This window comes from Mirounga angustirostris, unplaced genomic scaffold (assembly GCF_029215605.1).
Source record: "Mirounga angustirostris isolate CCGP_5_RB_7025 unplaced genomic scaffold, mMirAng1.0.hap1 SCAF_5, whole genome shotgun sequence".
NCBI lineage: Eukaryota > Metazoa > Chordata > Mammalia > Carnivora > Phocidae > Mirounga > Mirounga angustirostris.
In genome coordinates, this window is record NW_026991713.1 from 8,319,336 (window position 1) to 8,338,847 (window position 19,512).

Here is a 19,512-nt window from a genome sequence, read left to right on the forward strand (position 1 = left end):
TTCTCCCTCTGCCTGCCATTCTCTCTCTTTCTCTGACAAATAAGTAAATAAAATCTTTAAAATAAAATAAAATAGATATATAATTAACATAACAGGCTAGTTTCAGGTGTACAGTATAGCTTTTTAAAAATTTTTTTAAGATGCAGAGAACCCTGCCTAATTGAGATGATGTTTCTTTAGCCCAGAAATGTGACCCTTTCACTGTAGTTGAATACGAAGGTGACATGGCATTTGAGAAATACCATTGTAAAATGTGTGTCCTAGGATTGGGGCTAACCTGGTCCTAGATATGAAGCCCAGAGAAAATTGTGTCAGGCACCTGGCCTCAGGAATCTTCTCTTTTATCTCAGGAGAAGACCAACTGATCGTGTCCGTCCTTGGGTGTTATGTTACATTTCTGATAGATATCACAACCTCTTCCCTGCTATCATAGGGTGTATTCACTCAGTGGTCAGTGACTAGCTTCAGACCTCCTCCTTGGCCAATTGGTAACAAATCCCAAAATAGGACTCTAGAGTGCGTTGTATGTTCATGTTCTGAGCATATTCATTGTTGAATCCAAAGAAGAATCCAATGGGGAGCTCTGTTGAACGGGCCATCAAAAGTAGTCTTCTTGATATGAGTTCTTGATACAATTTAATATCTAAAAAGTACTGTAGTATTCAGTTTTATTTAATAATTCTTGAAGTGGGGGCACCTGGGTGGCTTGGTTTGTTGGGTGTCTGACCCTTGATTTCAGCTCAGGTCACGATCTTGGGGTCGTGGGATTGAGCCCTGTGTCAGTCTCCGTGCTCAAGGCAGAGTCTTCTTGTCCCTCTCCCTATGCTCCTCCCCCTGCTTGCTCTCTCTCTCTTTCAAATAAATTAATAAATAAAATCTTTAAAAATAATAATTCTCGAAGTGCCTGAGATATCCAAGGCCAACTTCTTTTCAAGGTTATAAATGGAGTGAAGGAGTTTATAAAGTCACTTGTGCAGATTTTACCTGCACAATTATAGCCATAAAGAATCACAGACTCAAGGGGGCCCTGATAGTGTCTGATGATGTGATTTAACATTTTCAGCCCAGTGGGATGCGATCTGCAGAAGGGCAAAGGTGATTTGGAGCTTTTATCTACACAGATGACTTAAGCCTATTGATTATGGACTTCAATAAGAGGCAGTAGCTTTTGGGTGTGTGTGTGCTTCACCAGGGAGGATACACTGGGATGATAATTGACTGATCCAGAGCGTTAGGCTAGGCTGTGATGTGAGAGCTAAACAGAAACGTGCCTGGCATAGATGTCAAAGGGAAAATCCGAAGACCAAGTTCACAATCTTTGGCCCCTCATATTTTAACCTTTTGGAATTCAGTGTACCTGCTGATACTCATGCTATATAAGATTTTCCCCAGTCTTAAGTCTCTTTCACTGCCATGGGGTCAAGGTTGTAAGACTCTGGAGCAGCTTGCACTCTGGGAAAGAAAAGATTCAGTATCCCGAGTCTCCACTTTTACATTTATTCTTGGTCGTTGGTTTTCCTGCAGGTTTGGGTGGGGGTGACAACCCAGGTGCCAAAACAGGGTTGGTGGCAAGTCTGAGTACCAAAACAGGATGTTCATGAAGCACGTTTTCTGATTGTTAGTTTGGATTCTTGCTTGCACCAGAGCGTGTGATCCCTTCCCCACACCACCACCCCAGCACGTTCTTCGATTCACATGGACTTAGTTCTGGTTTTTACTGTCATGGCCAGTCCCTGGAACTGTTGACACAACTCTTCAGTTAATGTCTTTGTTGTGGGATATTACCGTAGGCATTTTGGTATGACAGCTAAAAACAGTAAGACAAAAATTGGAAGTCAAGCCCAGTTAGCTGTCAGCATTTGATTCCACATGCATGCCGTTTCCTGCAGGAGGATGGCACAGAAAAAAAGTTAAAACAGTAACAATGCCTCAAGTTTAACAGCCTCCAGCAGCTGGCAAAGCACTTTCACTTTATTAGTGCGAACAGTCATCAGTGCAGTGGTTTGTAGAATTGCCATTTTGTAGATGAGGATACCGAGGCTCAGAGGGGGCCCGTCATACCACCACTGAAAGAAGCAGAGCCAGTCCGGTCTCCTGGCTCAAAAGCCCATGCTAATTCCTGAAGGTCACAGACTAATGGTTCTTAATGATAGGAATTTTATGATGATAGCCTGCTGTACTTTCCCCTGCAGTTTCAATATTGAAAGTTGAAAACAGCATCAGATCAGGACCCATAGTTAGTGAAGTAAAGTGAAAGTTGGTAGTTGGGGGTGAGAGTAACCCCTTCATTTTTGAGCCCCCCCAGTAAAATTGCTTCCAAGTTGCGGCTTCTATCTGCTGGCTGTGAGGTTTGAAGGCCAGGGGCATCTTTCTACTTCTATCATAATAACCCTTCGTTAGGGGCACCTGGGTGGCTCAGTCGGTTGGGCGTCTGCCTTCGGCTCAGGTCACGATCCCAGGGTCCTGGGATCGAGCCCCACATCGGGCTCCCTGCTCAGCGGGAAGCCTGCTTCTCCCTCTCCCACTCCCCCTGCTTGTGATTCTTCTCTCGCTCTGTCTCTCTCTGTTAAATAAATAATAAATAAATAAATAAATAAATAAATAACTTAAAAAAAACCAACCCTTAGTTAGATGAGAGCCTCTTGATTTCTCTTGTGCCCTTGATGCTCCTTAGAAAATCTTACACTGCCCCTTTGCCACACAGTTGCCCAGGCAGGTTCCCAAGATACAGCACAGTTATGGAGATTCATAGATGCTCTGCAGCAGTATAGTATGCCCCAGGTTAAGAGCCCCTGCTCTGCCTGGATACAGAATCGTAAGATTCTGGTTACACCTAAAGGTGGTGTAAACCCTTATACACCAGTGACGCAGCTGACTTCTGCAGTTTCATCACTCAGGTGTGTAAGTGTCCTTCCCCTGATTCCAGCAGTCCTCTGGGCTCCTTGCACTACCTTTCTATAGCCGCCTTCTATTGAGTGTGATCGCCAGGCTCTAGATACAAACAGTAGGGTATGGAATCCATCTCAGCTGAAATAGGCCCTCACCGGGGTGTGAGGGGAATGGCAAAAAGACCTGATCCTTTGATTCTCAAAAATGCACGCTTTGCAACCCAGAGCAGTGAACCTGAAAGGGGCTCAGGAGATTAAACTCTACTAATTTGTGGGCACCTACATAGCTAGCAGAGTTGAAATTTTGAACTAAGCTGTTGAAAAAAGTGATCAAGTCCTTACTAGGTGTACTTTGTGGTGACTTAGCCCCTGGTGGTAGAGTGTGAGCAAATAAAGATCCTTTCTCATCTGCGGTTCCACCTTTCCTCTGTCTTTTGGACTTAGGAAACAATGGGCTTTGAATTTTAGTGGCACCAGAATCCTCAGAGAGCTAAATAAAGAGGAAAAGTCTTGAAGCCCAGGAATCTGCATCCCAGAGAGAGACATGCTAATGCCAATGACTCTCCAGCTGCACTTGGAGGAACACTGGACCAAAGGCTGCTGGTATCTTTTCCCTTTTCATTTTTAGTGGTGGTATAGATCATTGTTACTGTCTTGTCTCAGGAGTTCTGAAATAGAGGATAGCCTGTCTGCGTGATTCAAGAGTTGATGACAAATTTCTAAGACCGTTGAGGCTGCTGCTTATGGAATGGCCAGGTTTGGACAGCTTATGAGCCCGTCTCCAGTGCTGGGGGCTCCGTACCATGTCAGTGGTCCATTTGGCCAAGTTAATGAACTGCCTGGAGTGGTGTGACAGACTTCTGTGCTAGGCTAAGGGATGTGGCAAAAGGCTCCATTAACTTTGGAAGGAGTTTGGTTATATAGTGACTCCTTCTGCTATATTGGCCCCTTCAGAAGAGGACTGGAGGAAAAAGGAATGGGAGAATGTGTGTCCCCTTGACATTTTTTGAGGTTATATCTGAAGTCCTCCCTTCTGTCCCATTGCCAATATTAGAGAAAAGGACAAGGCAGCATCTCTTTCCAGAGGAGTAGCCAGGAGAAGAAAGCAAAATGCGAAAGATGAGATTAAAATCACTGAGGTTTTTGTTTGTGTTTTTTTTTGTTTTGTTTTGTAACTAACACATTTTGGGGGGAAAAAAGATATGTGATCAGAGATTATCTTTTGTGTCCCCCATCTCCATCCCCTCCTCCTACCTCTGTTATGCTGAAATACACACAAATAAAAATTATAGAAAAATCTGAATTATAGTATCATAAGAACCAAAGTCTAGTCTCCATTCTGTAGTTGATTAGGATGTGATCTCAGGCAAGTCAGTTCTCCAGTGTGAATTGTGGAAAATAATAAGTCCCTTGTAATTCCCAACACACTGTACAAACGTCAGGGAGAACATGGAAGCCATTTGCAGCAACTCTGTTTGCGTTACTCATGGGAGCCTTTTTTGTCCATCGCTAGGTTGGTAGACACAATCCTACTTTGTTTCTTCTCCCCATGTCATTTCCTCTAGTACCACTTGAAAACAGAGTAATGCCCGAAGTCCTACAGGGCCCTCTCTCACCTCTCTCTCCGTATCCTGCCACTCCTTGTGCACTCTGCTCTGCCACCCCGGCCTCCTGGATACCCTCTGTCTTTCAGGCAGGTTCCCACCCAGGGCCTTTGCTTTTGCTGCTCTTCTTGCCTGGAAGGCTCTTCCAACAGATGGTTATAGGGTTCACCCCCTTCCTCAGGTGTCTGTTCAGATGGCACACCAGAAAGTCTTTCCTAACCCTCCGGAGAGTGAAATGCTCCTGCCCCCATAGAATGACTCTGTCATTCAACTCCTGCTTTATATTTCTTTGTGGCACGTATCACTTCCTACAGTGTTATATGTTCATTTGTTTTATGTATCATTCTTCGCTAGAGTGTAAACTGCAGGAGAACATGGCTATCCCAGCACCAAAACAGTCTGACATGTAGGCTCTCAGTAAATATTTATTGGGAGAACGAGTAATTAACTGTTAGCACATCTTAACCTCTTAGGGGACATAAACCTCCGGACCCCATTTCTTCACCTCTGATTTCTCCACCTGGTGCATAGTGTGCCCTGGCAGCCCGCTGGCCTGGCTCCAGGACCCCCAGCAGCCACTTCCTAAGTGTCAGTAATCCTCTGGATACTGTGCAAGCCTTACTTTGTCTAACCTGCCCACTGCTGCCGTCTCTCTTCTACCTACTCTCGTTCTTGAGGCTTACTCCTGATATCAGCTCTGCCTAGCCCTCTCCTGCCTCCGAGAGCCGCCTCAGGTTCCTTTGCTGGGCTCTCTTCATCATTAGTGATGAATTGAATCACTTAAATTCTGGGATTCTCTTAAGATTCACCCTGGGAATTATCTTCTGTTTCTACATAACCTGTCACATTATCTTTGGATGACATGATGCGTGCGCACCCACACACACACACACAGACACATGTACACACATGCACACACTTGCACATCTCTTAATAGGATGTCTTATGATCAACTCGTATCACATGGTAACTGAACACAGTCTCCCACCCTGTCCCAAGTTTACTCTTCCTGTATCCCCAGTCTGGGAGTGTTAATGGCACAACCTTTCACCCAGTCATTCCACTTTATTCTTCTAAATGGCCTCTTGATCACTACTACTCGATCTTGCAAAGACGCAGGTCTTACTATTTTGCCATTCCTAGTGTCATAATTGATTTCAGGCAGGGGTCATCAGTAGATGCTAAAACAATGAGGTGAGTGGTGGTTAGGGAACAGATTTTCACATGGCCTCAAAACATTACCCCCACAGATTACTTATTAATTACAAAGGAGGAAGTGCTACTTTTAAGATGGAGACATCTCCTATCACCTTTCAAACTTTTAGCACCGCCAGTGGTTGGGAAACATGGTGTTATGTGTCTTCTAATACTAAGAGTTACACATCACCTGTGTAGTCTCCTTGCCAAAAGTGTTTAACCTAAATCTAATCTTGAGGAAACAGATTCAGAATATAGGACATTCTTTCTGCAAGACAGATGGCTTAGATACTTAGGTCAGTATAACAAAAACCAAAAAAGGCAAGAGGTACTGTTCTAGATTGTGACTGAAGGGACAGCAACCAAATGTAGTGCATGGTTCTCAATTAAATCCTGGATTGAGGGGGGAAATCTAAAAGGTTATAAAAAGACATTCTGAGGGGCAACTGAGGAAATTCAAATATGAACTGTAAATTAGATTGTATTATTGAATCAATGTTAATTTTCTTAGGTGTGATAAAGATATTTTGGTTCTGTAGGAGAATGTCCTTATTCTCAGGAAATGCACACTAAAGAATTTGGGGATGAAATGTCTTGATTGATATCTGCAACTTTCAGATGATTCTATAAACAAAAATTGTGTGTGTGTATATGCGTGCATGTATGTGTGAGAGAAAACAGATATGGCTAAAAGATAACTGGTGGATCGAGGTCAGAGGTATAGGGCTGTTCATTATTCTTTCAGTGTATTTGTAGGTTTGATAGATTCAGAATTAAAAGGGGATGCAGGGAAGGGGGAGCATATGAGTGTAGACATGGGGGGTGAAATGAGTATGTACCAGTTACCAGCTGTGTTTCTGCTCATTTTATTTTTTCATATAAAACATCAAGTTTGGGCGCCTGGGTGGCTCAGTTGGTTAAGTGACTGCCTTCGGCTCAGGTCATGATCCTGGAGTCCCAGGATCGAGTCCCACATCAGGCTCCCTGCTCAGCAGGGAGTCTGCTTCTCCCTCTGACCCTCCTCCCTCTCATGCTCTCTGTCTCTCATTGTCTCTCTCGCAAATAAATAAAATCTTAAAAAAAAAAAAAAAATCAAGTTTGAAGTACCCCCCCCGACCCCCCCATGCAGGTCTGTTTAAGTCACTCCCTTGGCTAATGTGGTGGCTACATATGGATCTCCGGATACAATTCTTAATAGCACTTGAAAAATACCATGCCACTTTCTGCTGGCCCCCTTGGTTTCTGATGAGAAATTTGTTATCATTCAAATTGTTTCCCCTCTGGCTGCTTTTAAGTTTTTTCTTTCATTTTCAAAAGTTTAATTGTGATGTATCCTGGCATGAATTTCTTTGGGTTTATCTTTTTTGGGGTTTGCTCAGCCTTTGAATCTGTAGACTTACGTCTCTTGCTGAATTTGGGAAGTTTTCAGCCATTTATTTAAGAATATTTTCAGCTCACCTTTTTTCTTCTTCATCCAGGGCTTGGATGATACGATGTTGGGGTTTTGTTTTGTTTTTTTTAAGATTCTGTTTAATTATTTGGCAGAGAGAGACACAGCGATAGAGGGAACACAAGCAGGGGGAGTTGGAGAGGGAGAAACAGGCTTCCTGCTGAGCAGGGAGCCTGATGCAGGGCTCGATCCCAGGACCCTGGGATCATGACCTGAGCCAAAGGCAGACGCCCAACGACTGAGCCACCCAGGGGGTGACCGTGTTATCACTGAGCCATGGTGAAAGTCCTGACTCTTCACCATCCCTCCTCTGACATCAGCAGGAAGGGGAGGGGTGTCTTATTTCTCCTAGGTGGGTTATAAGTCCAGGCTTCCTGTTTGGTCTCTACTTATTCCTTGGGTGGGGAGCATATCGTATTTATTACTGGCTGGTGAGAATGAAAGCCCCAGCTTCCTACTTGGCCTTCTTTGACACCTCTGGACAGGGGTATTGGAGAGCTGTATTATAATAGCCTTGCAAGGATGGGGAATCTAGACTCCTGGTGGGGGGGTGAGGCCACTGTTTGTTGTGGTGTCTATCTAGAATAGAATGATTATTGTCTAAAAGTTTTCTGTTTGGCGAGGTTGCCCTTTTTCTGGTCCTTTGGCCAGTGAGAGTAGGTTTTGTTGCGGCTTTTTGGTCTGCCTCCACTGGCATTTCCAGATTGTCGGCTTCTTCAGCTCCAAGTCCAGGATGTATGAGATAAAGAGGAAACCCAGGGAACTCACCAAGGTCCCTAGCCAGTTTGCCTTCTTCTCTTCACCTTTCAGAATGAACTTAGGTTGGTTTGTTTGTTTTACTACTTTTTTTATTAAGTAAACTCTACCCCCAACGTGGGGCTTGAACTCATGACCCCAAGATTAAGAGTTACATGCTCCTTCACTGAGCCAGCCAGGCACCCCTATCTTAACGTTTGTTTTATATATAACATCCAGAATTTTAAGTTGTACTTTGTGGGAGGAATAGAGAACAATAGGTCTGCTCCATCTTCCCAGATGCAGAAGTTCCTGCAGTCGCACATGAAGGGTCTTCATGGGCTGGACTCTGCCTCCCCTCCAACTTCATTGTCCCCACATGACCTCCTCCTTGGTCCCAGCATATCAGACTACTTGTAGCCCCTTGAATTTGTTGTGCTCCTTTGTACCTTCATGCTCTTGCTCTTCCTTAGCCTCAGATGACCTCCCCACTCCCTTTCTTGTCTGTCTGTAGTGTTTCTGTTTTGTTCATTTGGGTTTTCTCTGTGAAATCTACCAGGAGAGTTTTTACACTCTTGAGCTGAATTTTGCCTCTTCTGTCCTATGTAGCACTTTAAATTGCCTCTATAATTGTACTTCCATCTTGTATTGTAATTATGTCTTTTTCTCTAACCAGACCATGAACTGCCTTTGAGGGCTGGGACCCTATTCTGTATATCTTTGTCCTCAACAACTAGCGTAACAGTTACTTAAGAATTGTTTCTTGGACAGATGGATGGATGGATGGCTATATTTCTGATTTCCCACCTGGATTATTAAATCTGTTTATCGCCCCCCACCAAACTCCCAACTTATGTATCCACTCTGTGTATGCCTGCTGCTTCTACAGTGGAAAAAGAAATCCATCAGGCTTGCCTGAAGGAAAGCCTCCTTGGGCTGTGGCACTCCATTGACTCCTGTTAGCTATACTGTGTTCATAGCCTTTGAGTTCCTCTGAGTGTAGACTTGGTGGTGAGCTTCTGGCAAAAGTATCTTATTGAGGATGGGAACCATCATTTTTCTTATGTCAACACCTAATAAAGTGACATTCCGATACAGGCACTTAATAAGTACTCCTTGAGGATAATGAGGAAAGGAGTCCTGATGGCTAATTGCTATCTTTCCTCACTGAGATGCATTTCCAGACTGTCTTGTGGGTCCTAGAAGACTTTGACTTGCCTACATGTTTAAGTAAATCTGGGCTAGTTTAGTGTCCTAATTTAATGCTATAGGTTGGTTTATTAAGGGTCCTTACACTTACTGTCTAGTGCGAGATTAAATCCTGACTGCTCAATCCCTGTGCTCCTGTACTGTAAGCCACAAAGCTCAGTGGATACACTGAGCGTAGCATTGAACTCCTCCTTGGAAGCTGATGGCAGTATATTTTTTTAAAAATTAAAACCATTTTTCTCTTTTTAGTTCACAAGGCCCTCATTTAATTAAGGCAGCAAAAATGTAAGGGGAGAAAGAAAATGGGCACTGGAGAGAGGGAACAGAAGGTGACTATAGCCAGCCAGGGGCGAGACCCACATCTAGAACTGAAACTGTGATTAAGAGCGTCACACCTCTTAGCCACTTCTGTTCATTTGATTTCTGTGAGGAGCTTGGTTATTTTTCCTTTCGGTATGTGCTGCACACTTCCCTTTGTGCACACAAAGCAGTAAAGTGTCCCAGTGGAACCAGCTTCCAGACAGTGGGAGTAAAGGGTCAAGAGCTGCCCTCGCACCCCAAACATGTATATGCTTGCAAGCCATATACACAGCTCTTACGTGTGCATCGGTTTTGGGGGCTTCTCTCTCAAAGACTGCCTTCTAGGAGTTTCTGGGGAAATGAAATTTCTGAGTAACATCCTGGCTCTGTGGCAAAGCCATTAAGACAGTAAGGAGGAGGGAGATGGAGGTCCGAGACGAATGTAGCCCTCCTCATTGGACACACATTTATGGGTTAACTCTGAGTCTTTCCAGGTCTTTCTACAACTAGCAGAGGCCTAAACTTTAAAGACGATTTTCTGCTTTGTTGCAACTGCTTATGAAGCCTAAGGTGATTTTGACTACGCACTGCCGCTCACTCTTCCGAGGAAGCCGGGGGCTTACCTTTACCACCCTGCGTCTCTTTCACTAGCTTCCCCCTCATTGCTGCAATGTGGCTTACAGCACAGCCGGCTGGATGCGCGCGGGAATGCCCTCTCCTCCCCGAGCCCCAGTGCACGGAGTGCCCTGGCTGCCCCAACTCCAGTTTCTCCCCACGGAAGCCCGAGGAGTGCCCTACAGGAATCTTGACAGAAACCTGGAGGAAGAGGGCCGCTGCTCCCTTCTTCTGTTGGAAATAGCTATTGAAGTTGCTGAACCTGCTCTCAGAGAGCAGAGTTAGCAAAGGGGAAAGAGTAGCACAGAGCGAGTGGGCTACTCACGGACTGGGAGAAACCAACACACGTGTCAGAAGGTTGGGACCAGAGAAGAACGGGCAGGCAGAACTAGAGCTGGGCTGGGGCCCGCCACTCGATGAGTGACCTCACAGGTTACTGTGCTGTTAGCTTCATCACGGATAAAATTAGAAGAAGGGTCCTTATGTCGTGGGTTGGTACTAGAGGATTCAGCGTGATTATAATGTTGTTATAAAATCTTGTGGGATTGGTAATTACTGTCTTGAATTCTTTTCTTGGTCCTCATTTCTGGTTCTCTTGCTCGGGCCCTGAGCAGCTGATGAATTCCTCTGGTCTCTCATTACTCCTCCCACTTGTTTCCTAGTACCAGTGCTGGAGGCTGCTCCTTAAGCTCCATGGTGAGCCCCAGGTTTCAGACCGTGGCTTTCTGTGCTTGCGGTCACTTTGAACCCCTCTTCGCACCTGTTGTGCTCAGTGCTGTGGTCAAGCTGACCTTTCCAGTTGCCTGCACTCAGCGCTCCGTTCAGGCAGTACCTGTAATTGAAGCCTCCTTGCTTCCCCACCTGATAGGGTCGTCCTTCTCCACCTTTTGAAGAAGTTAAGAAATCGACCCAGAGGAATGGGAAGAAGTCTGACTTGAGGGTGAGGTAGAGTGAGGTTGCCATCCTAACTCTGTCACTTGCTAGCCTTTCCTATCCTCTGGAGCCTGTCTTTACCTATAAATTGGAGTGTTACCTACCACATGGGATCATTAGGAATATTAAATCAGATAACATGTTTTAAATATCTGGAACAGTGCCTACCACATAAGTAGGCCCTCCATAAATATTAATCTCTCCTTTGCTGTTACTTGAAAATTCCTTTACCAAACAGGAAGTCATATATGCGACAGCCGGTTCTCCTACCTCTTACCCCCTTGGTGCTACATCATCCTTTTTTTTAAAGATTTTTATTTATTTATTCATAAGAGACAGAGAGAGAGGCAGAGGGAGAAGCAGGCTTCCCGCTGAGCAGGGAGCCCGATGCGGGACTTGATCCCAGGAGTCTGGGATCATGACCTGAGCCGAAGGCAGATGCTTAACCATCTGAGCCACGCAGGCGCCCGGTGCTACATCATCCTTAAAATAGGCTCCCCTTCCATCTAGAAATTCTGTGCTTTGTGAGTTGTTTTTCCAGAAATTGGATTTGTGCCTTACCCCTTGGGACAGCCAAGGTAGGTTGTTGAGGCAGCCAACTAGCCGGGGTTCTAGATAGGTATGTGGCTGTGGTGCTGACACTAGCAGGCGTGTGTGGGACTCGAACCCATGGTTCAGTGGCATCACGGCATCTGGTGACAGCAGCGCTTCATGTCCATCTGTGTGTGCTCCACTTGCTTTTAGAGCACTCCAGTTTCATCTGACTCACAGGAGTCCTGAGACGCAGGCCAATTCTCACTCTGCAGAAGAAGAAAATGAGACCCAGAACTTAGTCCCCTGTATCACGCTACTAATGATTGGTAGAACCCAGGAAAACACCACAGGTTTTTTTATTTTGAGCCTTGATTTTTCTGTCTGGGACTTCTGTGAAGTTTTGAACCCAGATGAGAGCCTAAATTCTGGCCATGCAGGTGAAAGTTTAGAAAGTATACAGCTCTGCCACAGAACCCTCTCGCTTTCCTGTCACTAGGGTACACCTTGTGTCCATTTCTTACAGAATATTCATCAATTCATTGAATGAATTATGTGCTGGGCACCGTAGGCCCCGGGATACTGTCAGAAACAAAGGAAAGAGTCCTGTCAACCAATTAGAAAGAATGTCTGATGGTGATGAGTGCTGTACAGAATAAGGCAGAAAGGAAGCTGGGGGTGGTCGGGGAGACACTGAGTTTTCGCTTTGATTCTTTGTATTTACTGTTGCCTCCATGAGAGTGGCCCATCACATCCTATTACCAGATTCTGGCATATCAGGGCTTTTGGAGACTGGTTTTGGAGTTGAACCAGCTTTACCCAGTAGAAGCAGGTGCAGGAGCTGTCTGCTTACCCACTGAATTGCCCAAGACCTCCCCAGATTAGGGCTGGGATAGCCTGGCTAGTGCCCTGGAATGCTCTGGTAGGTGGGGAGGGAGGCTGTGCTGGTTTTTCTTAGAGATTATTTGTTAAATCTAGAGCTCCCCCTGCTGTTAGAAGATGGGGAGGCTCTCAACTGATCTTTTTAAATGATTGTTTTTTATCCTAAGATTTTAGAAATGTTTGTTTTTTAAATAAGGACTGCTGGGACATTTAGATCTTTCTGCTGGGACTGTTGTTGCTGAGGCCCAGCCCCCAGGAGCGGGATAGGGGGAGGAAGCACAAAGGCCCAGGCAGGATAGGGTCATATCTGTGCTCTTGCTACTTTTAGCTTCTCCCCTGCGCTCCTACCACAGCAAGCAGCCTAGCAAAAGTTATCTCCACACACAGTTTCACAGCTGTTCTGAAATTCTAGGGCAGCAGAAGTGAAACTGACCACTGTCTTGTAAATTTCTCTCTTATTGCTGTTGTTCCCTACTTGAAGTGAGTCAGGCCTTTTCCCCCTCTTACCCTCAGGGTGTCCCAACTCATCCTTTGTCTTTATAGCCAAGTGTTTGACACAAAACTCTCTTCATTGTGCCACATTTGAGGAGATTTGGTCCTGGTTTGATCTTGTCTGCTGAGTCGAGAGCTGTGGTCTGCGTAGGGGTAGGCATCAGGATCTGTAGTGAGCCCTTCCTGTCAGCTGCTGGTTGTGTGCACCAGGGTTAACCATACAATTACTGTGAAGGTCTTTTAGTCCTCAGAGATGAAATTCAAGGTAATTTTAGCAGCACTATTGTATTAGCTGAAGTGAAGAAGGAAATGGCATCCAAGCAGACATAGGTCTTTCTGGTGTAAGTGCCCCATTCAGTTTGGTCACTTTGTGATTCCTAATTAGGTTGAAGAAGTAAGGTGGACCTGACATGCTGCTGTACTCCTGTCTGTGTCCCTGTGTCCCTGTCTTCACCAGAATGAGGTGGGGCCCAGTACATATTCCTGGAGGGTTGACTGATTGTGCAGCTAATGGTTTAGTAATAGGTCCAGGATATTTTTTTAAGTTGTATTCCACTTGTGCATTTTATAGAGCCTGAGCTTAAACAGTGACTGTTCTCATTAGAAGTGAAGTAACCAAAACTGTTAATGGGGTAGCTGAACCATAAAGATACGTGCTTACTCAGGTGCCATGTTCTTCTTCACTTCCGCTGATAAGAATTAGTGTTGCTAAAATTAACTTGAATTAAAATGCCTTCTCCACTGTAAATTGTACACATGATGCTTCATAAAACTAATTCTTTTATGATTCTTTTCCCAACAGCTTTGAAAAGTCCAGCTGCATTTCATGAACAGAGAAGGAGCTTGGAGCGGGCCAGGGTAAGGCCTTTCTTCCCTGAGGGCCTCCAGAGCCCATTGCATTGCTGGTGTGTCCCTTCCAGTCTAGTGGAAGGGGCCAGCCCACACCTCAGTTCCAGACACAGAGTGCTGCCGTTTTCTTTTCCGTCCCCACCCCAGCCATCTCACAGCATGATGTGAAATGTGATCAGAATTTCTCCTTTACTGTGTTTATGGGTATATGATGATCAGTCCTCCCTCCTGTTACTTTGGAGACTGCTGGTATATTCCCATCAAATTCCACTTACCCTTCTGTAGATGTTAGGACATGAACACCAGCCATGGAAAAGTTTGCTGAGGGGCTGGTCTTCCACGTCCGTGGCTGCACTACCCACGCCTCTCCAGGAAGGGCATTCCAAGGAGCAGGAAACCTCACTAGTCTCCATGTGCCCTGAGTAGCCAGTGTCCACTCGGGGCGGTGGATGCAGAAGCTGGGCCCCTGGTTTGAGCCCCGGTTCCTGCTACAGCACCTGGCCTGCTGCCTTGTCCCCCCCTTGGTTTCAGTTCCCTCAGGGGCCTCAGGGGGATATTCTACTGCCCAGTGTGGACAGAGATGGGGAAGTCATCAGAACATGCTTCCCCTCCACCCCCTTCACTTTTTTCTTTTACATAAAAGACAAGGAAAGAGAACCTCCCCAGTGGAGGACCATATAGGTCAGGGCTCTGTAAGATCCGCAGCTCTTTCAGAGAGTGAAATATCTACTTCTAAGACTTTCTTACTGTCTTCCTTATTTTTTAAAAATTTCTAAGGAAAATTATGATTAATTCTTAGAGTGAGTGGGAAGAATCAGGTCACCGACGCCGGGAACCAAAGCAGTAACAAACTGCGCCGTCGTAGTTACTGGGAGGAGTGGAGTATACCGGGGTGGGATGGGGGGGATTGTCTGGGCCCCTGACCCAGTTGTAAGATTTGGTGCCCTTACCTGGACTGCTTCTCAAGTACACAAGGAGCTAATTGGAGCTCAGTAGAACCACGGTTACCTACGGAGTACTTCCACATGCGGAGGGATGTCATTCTCTCATTTCGGCTCATTTCAGCTCTTACGAGTTAGGTGCTCTTCATTTCTTAGGTGCAGCTAAGAGAGGTAAACTAACTTGTCAAGCTAGTCAGTGGCAAAGCTGGGATTCAAACCTTGGTCTGTGGACTCCAGGTATTTTCTTAATTAGTACTGCATTCTAGCTCATCCTTGGCCATGGTTCAGAATGTCAGGTAGCTTAGAAAATACGCCTCCCTCTGATGCCCATGAAGACCTGTGGTGTCTGATACCTGTTCTACCATGTCCTACAGCAGCCGTGGCAGTCCCATTGTCCTCTGCAAATGCAGAGCAATAGATCCAGAGCCGTCTCCCGTAGGGCTTCGTGCTCCCCTGGGGAGAGCACAGAGCTCCAAGACAGTAGGCGAGCGCCAGGGCTTTACCTCTCCCAGAGGCAGTGTGCTCTGTGCTCTGCTGTGTTATTTTCTACTTTACGCTAGTCTACCTTGTCCTGTCCTGTCTTGTCCTATCCTTTCCTGGTTTTGACCTACTCATGGTCTTGACCTGTGGTTTGAAAAATTCTGGTGCAGTGGTTAAGAGCACAGACTCTGGAGTCAGACAGACCTGGGGCCACCTGGGCCTTATAGCACAAGCACCAGGCGCTGAGACTGACCAGGGAATGCTTTAGTTCACCTGGAGTCTCAGAAATGAGGGCATTGGACTTGAAGGAGCTACAGCTATGACACCGTATAGCAGAATTAGTAATACATTGGGCAGCCATTCAAAATGAATGGAAAATGCTCATGCGATTATCCAGTGCTACATTTTTTGAACAAGATATAAAATTACATTCACCATGATTACAGCTCTGCAAAATTAGACATCTTTTGCATGGAAGAATGATTAGAAATAAATATCCCAAAATACTAACAGTGGGTGATTAAAATTTTTTGTTATTGTTTACTTTGTAATTTTCTAAATTTTCTTTGATGAACATATATTACTTTTATGATAGTACAAGTAATACATTTTTAAGAAATACATGGATAGTTCAGCCTCAGAGAAACAAGTAGTCTTGACAGATGAGGGGGTGCCCTGAGCAGGTGCATTGGAAGTGGATGCGCCCCTGTCCCCCCAGGCCTCTCCTTGCCTCAGAACCCTGAAGGCTCCAGGCTGGGATGGGGGGCAGCTGGGGGCTACAGAGGTTCCATTCCATAACTTGTATCCTGGATTTGAGATTCTCTTGGTGTGTTTTTTCTATAGACAGAGGACTATCTGAAACGGAAGATTCGTTCCCGGCCGGAGAGATCGGAGCTGGTCAGGATGCATATTTTGGAAGGTGTGTTAGGTTGGAAATGCTTCCTCCCCTTACGCTCGCTGTTTCCACCGTGCATCACCCACATTTCTATGTCCCTCTTTCTTATCACTCCCGTTGCTGTTGACAGTGAGTAAGCCAAGCCTTAACACAGTGGAACAGCAGGGCTGTGGTAGCCGCATGAGTTCTGCGAGTTCCTAGAGCCGCACAGTCACATTCTCGTAGGTTGGTTTGCCCCTTTCTCCTCTGGCCGCCTGGTGGCCCTGGATCTTGTCATCCCTTGGTTTGAAAGCCTTTTCTCCAGAATCTTCTAAAAACTCAGTTCCTTTCTGTGCTCATTCACTCCTTCACTCCCACATCCATTCAGCATCACATGAGCACCTGTGACACCCAAGTAAGTTCATCCTAGGTGTGTCTGCCTGGCCTGGCACACACTTCTGTCCACGTTCTAGTGAAGAAACTATTTTGGCTGCTGAAAGCAGCGTGAATCTATCCATTTTGTTGTTGTTTTTAGTTTTGAGTCAACTTTGAGTTTGGAAGAGAACTTCCTTAGTCTGAGCCCTGCTTTGTATAGAGAGAGACACTGAGACCCAGAGCAGGGACTGAATTGCCTTCGGAACCCAGAAAGCTTGAGGGAGGGCAGGGTGTGCTCCATCATCGGCTGCAGTTTCGGCTCTGTAGCCCCCCGTGCCCAGTGACCGTGGCTGGGTGTGCCCACACTCTGTCTGCAGTCGGGCCCCTTCTTGTGTCCTGTAGAATTTAAAGCTGAGCCTCTCTTCTCTGCCTGGGACACTCTCTACATCCTGATGGCTTCTGCTCCTTCCCCAGAGGGAAGCAGAGCTGCTCTGGAGTTCCCAGGGTAGAGCCAGGTCCATTCCTACATCCTCCTGCACTCCATTCTCTCCCATGGGCAGAGACCTCGGCCGAGCCTTCCCTCCAGGCCAAGCAGCTGAAGCTGAAGAGAGCCAGACTGGCTGATGACCTCAACGAGAAGATTGCACAGAGGCCGGGCCCCATGGAGCTGGTTGAGAAGAACATTCTGCCTGTGGAGTCCAGCTTGAAAGAAGCCATCATTGGTGAGGAGGCCCCAGCCACCCTGTGTGAATGTGCAGGCCGGATGCAGGAGGAAGGGGCTCTGGGCTTCTTGCTGCTTGACTTCCTGCTTTGACTTGGGAAACGTTTAGGTACAGAACGTGAGAGCCCAAGAAACAGGTAGTGTTAGCTTGGGACAGTGCCAGTGGCCTCAGGGATCATGCCGGACTAACTAACAGAGGGGCCTCTGTCCCCTGTCTCCTCTGTATACTCTTTCACTGGGTAGCTAGATGTCAGGATTGGTGTGTATGAACCTATGGAGATGCCAGGAATCAGAAGTCTGTTCCTTACTGTTTCTTTTTATTAGTGAAATCTCTCCTTGAAGCCTGGCACTTTCCACAGATACTTCACTCAACAAATATTGATTGATCTGAGAGGTGTGCCAGGTGCTAGGACACAGCCCCATGAAGCAGAGCAAGCCCCTCGCCCTTATCGAACTCCCACCTAGGAGCAGGTTCAGGCAGGTAAACAGCTAGCGGCCAGACAGAGGCAGCAGCTGTGCTGGACAGAGCCCCAGCTGCTCTGGGCACACAGAGGAGGGTCCCCGTCCCGGCTCTGCCAGGGGGTTGGTTCGAGAGAGGAGACGGCCAAGACCGGGGCTGCGGGATGAGTCGGAGTTGAAGTACATACGGGGAGAGAGGCACTACGAGCTCCAGGGAGGGAGAGCCTCGCAGGGCGAGGAGCAGCCTGGGCGTGGAGCTGGAAGGACGGGGGAGGTGGGCAGAGTCTGGGACATGCCAGGGCCTTGTGTGCCCCGGGCAGGTGTTCGAACCTGATTCCTTTAGATTTTGGTCATTGTTAGTACAGGCATGTCTTCTTGGCTACAGTGGGCCTAAGACCTGGTCCTGCCCCTGGAAGGTTGACATGAGGCTCACCTGCTCCCTCCATCATAAGGAGTTAGATCTTCTGGGCGGGGTACCAGGGGGGGAACCACAGACCCCAGCTCAGGCCGAGTTGGGCCATGAGCCCTGAGTCAGAGGAGACTTTGATTTCCAGAGCCTCTGTGCTGCAGACAGCAGTTCGACAGGGTAGGAGGAGCCCCTTTGCCAGTTGGTGCTGATAGCCCTCTTAGTCCCCCGCTTTGCCCTGGCATTCATCCCACCTCATCTCCATGTTCCCCTACCCCGATCCTCACCGGATTCCACAGCAGCCCCTAATGTCAGGCCTGTGTTTAGGCCCAGGTCAGTTCTGGACTCTCCAGCCACCCAAAATGTGAGAGCATGGTGCCAGGCCCTGTGTGAAGTCGTGCAGTTTACAAAGATGAACAAAATATGATGCTGCCCTCCAAGAATGCAGTACGATCAGAGAAGACTGATGTAGGAACAGGCGATTTCTGAGTCTGGCTCCCGGTCAGATGCCAGCGCTGTGTAGTGAGAAGGCCACGGTCCTGTGACATAGGAGCTGAGTCACCGGCCTCACAGGACAGGCTGCAGGTCCACAGGCAATAATGGATATAAAGGGCCCGGCGGTCTTGGGCATCTCGGGACACGCACAGAAGGGCCGCTGCCGTCAGCAGTCTCGTTCGTTACAGACCAGGGGACAGGCGCTGTAGTGACGACGTGGGGGTAATGGGGTGTCAGGTCAGTGCGAGCCGGGCCAACACAGACTTCTCTCAGAGACGGGCCTGGTGGGGAGGCCTGGAGAAGTATCACAGACAGTAGGACACATGTGGGGTCCACTTTGCCCAACGGAGAAGGTACAGAAGGACATTCCAGGCACAGGGGGCCATGTGGGCAGTGGCCTGGAGGTGTGGCAGAGCACAGCTGGTTTGAGAATGGGGAGGTAGTGTAGTTTGGTAAGCAGGTAATAACCACCAGTGACCTGAGAGAAAGGAGCATTTGCCAGAAAAAGCCAGATCATGTGGGTTGGGAACGACTAGGTGGTAAGGAAGTGTTGACAGCAGATGCAGACCATTTGTTCAAGAAGTGAGTGGAGAAGGAAGAAAGAGGGAGGTGGTGGGCTGCAAAGGAGTTTTAGGCTGGGAGAAATACAGCTTTGTGGCTGAGAGGAAGGGGTCAGAGGAAGAGCTAGGTCCTGGGAGGGGAGAGACTCCGGCCACGTCTGAGGAGGAGAAGGAGGAGGCGAAGCTGGATGTGGAGTGTGGGGAGGGGGCCACGGTGGTCCTGAGCCCTGATAAAGGTGGGGGCGCGACAGGGGCTTTGCAGAGGCTGACCACCCATTGTCTTCCCCACACGCTCCCTATGGCCACTCACAGCACGCCGCTGCCCTCCCCTCCAGGCCACCCACCCCCATTTGATCTCTAAGATTCATGTCAAGACCCCTCCTCCAAGAAGTCTTCCCTGAGCGTCTCCACAGAGTCTGTGTTGCCCTTGAGCAGAGGGGACTGGACCAAAATCAGAGGGCAGGGATCCTGGCCCGCCCTGCTCATTGGGCTTCTCCAGCGTGGCCAGCCCCTGGT

General features: G+C 47.3%; 1 protein-coding gene across 7 annotated transcripts in view; it reads left to right on the plus strand.

Annotated features, from left to right (window-relative positions):
- Window positions 1–19,512, plus strand: part of MRTFA (myocardin related transcription factor A) — a 196,412-nt gene that overhangs the window by 164,326 nt on the left and 12,574 nt on the right. For all 7 annotated transcript variants that reach the window (XM_064590573.1, XM_045872474.3, XM_054506798.2 and 4 more), the window contains 3 exons: window positions 13,639–13,694; window positions 15,950–16,025; window positions 16,916–17,077. In XM_064590573.1, coding sequence (XP_064446643.1) covers window positions 13,639–13,694; window positions 15,950–16,025; window positions 16,916–17,077 — 294 coding nt within the window. The remainder of the gene's footprint in view (window positions 1–13,638; window positions 13,695–15,949; window positions 16,026–16,915; window positions 17,078–19,512) is intronic.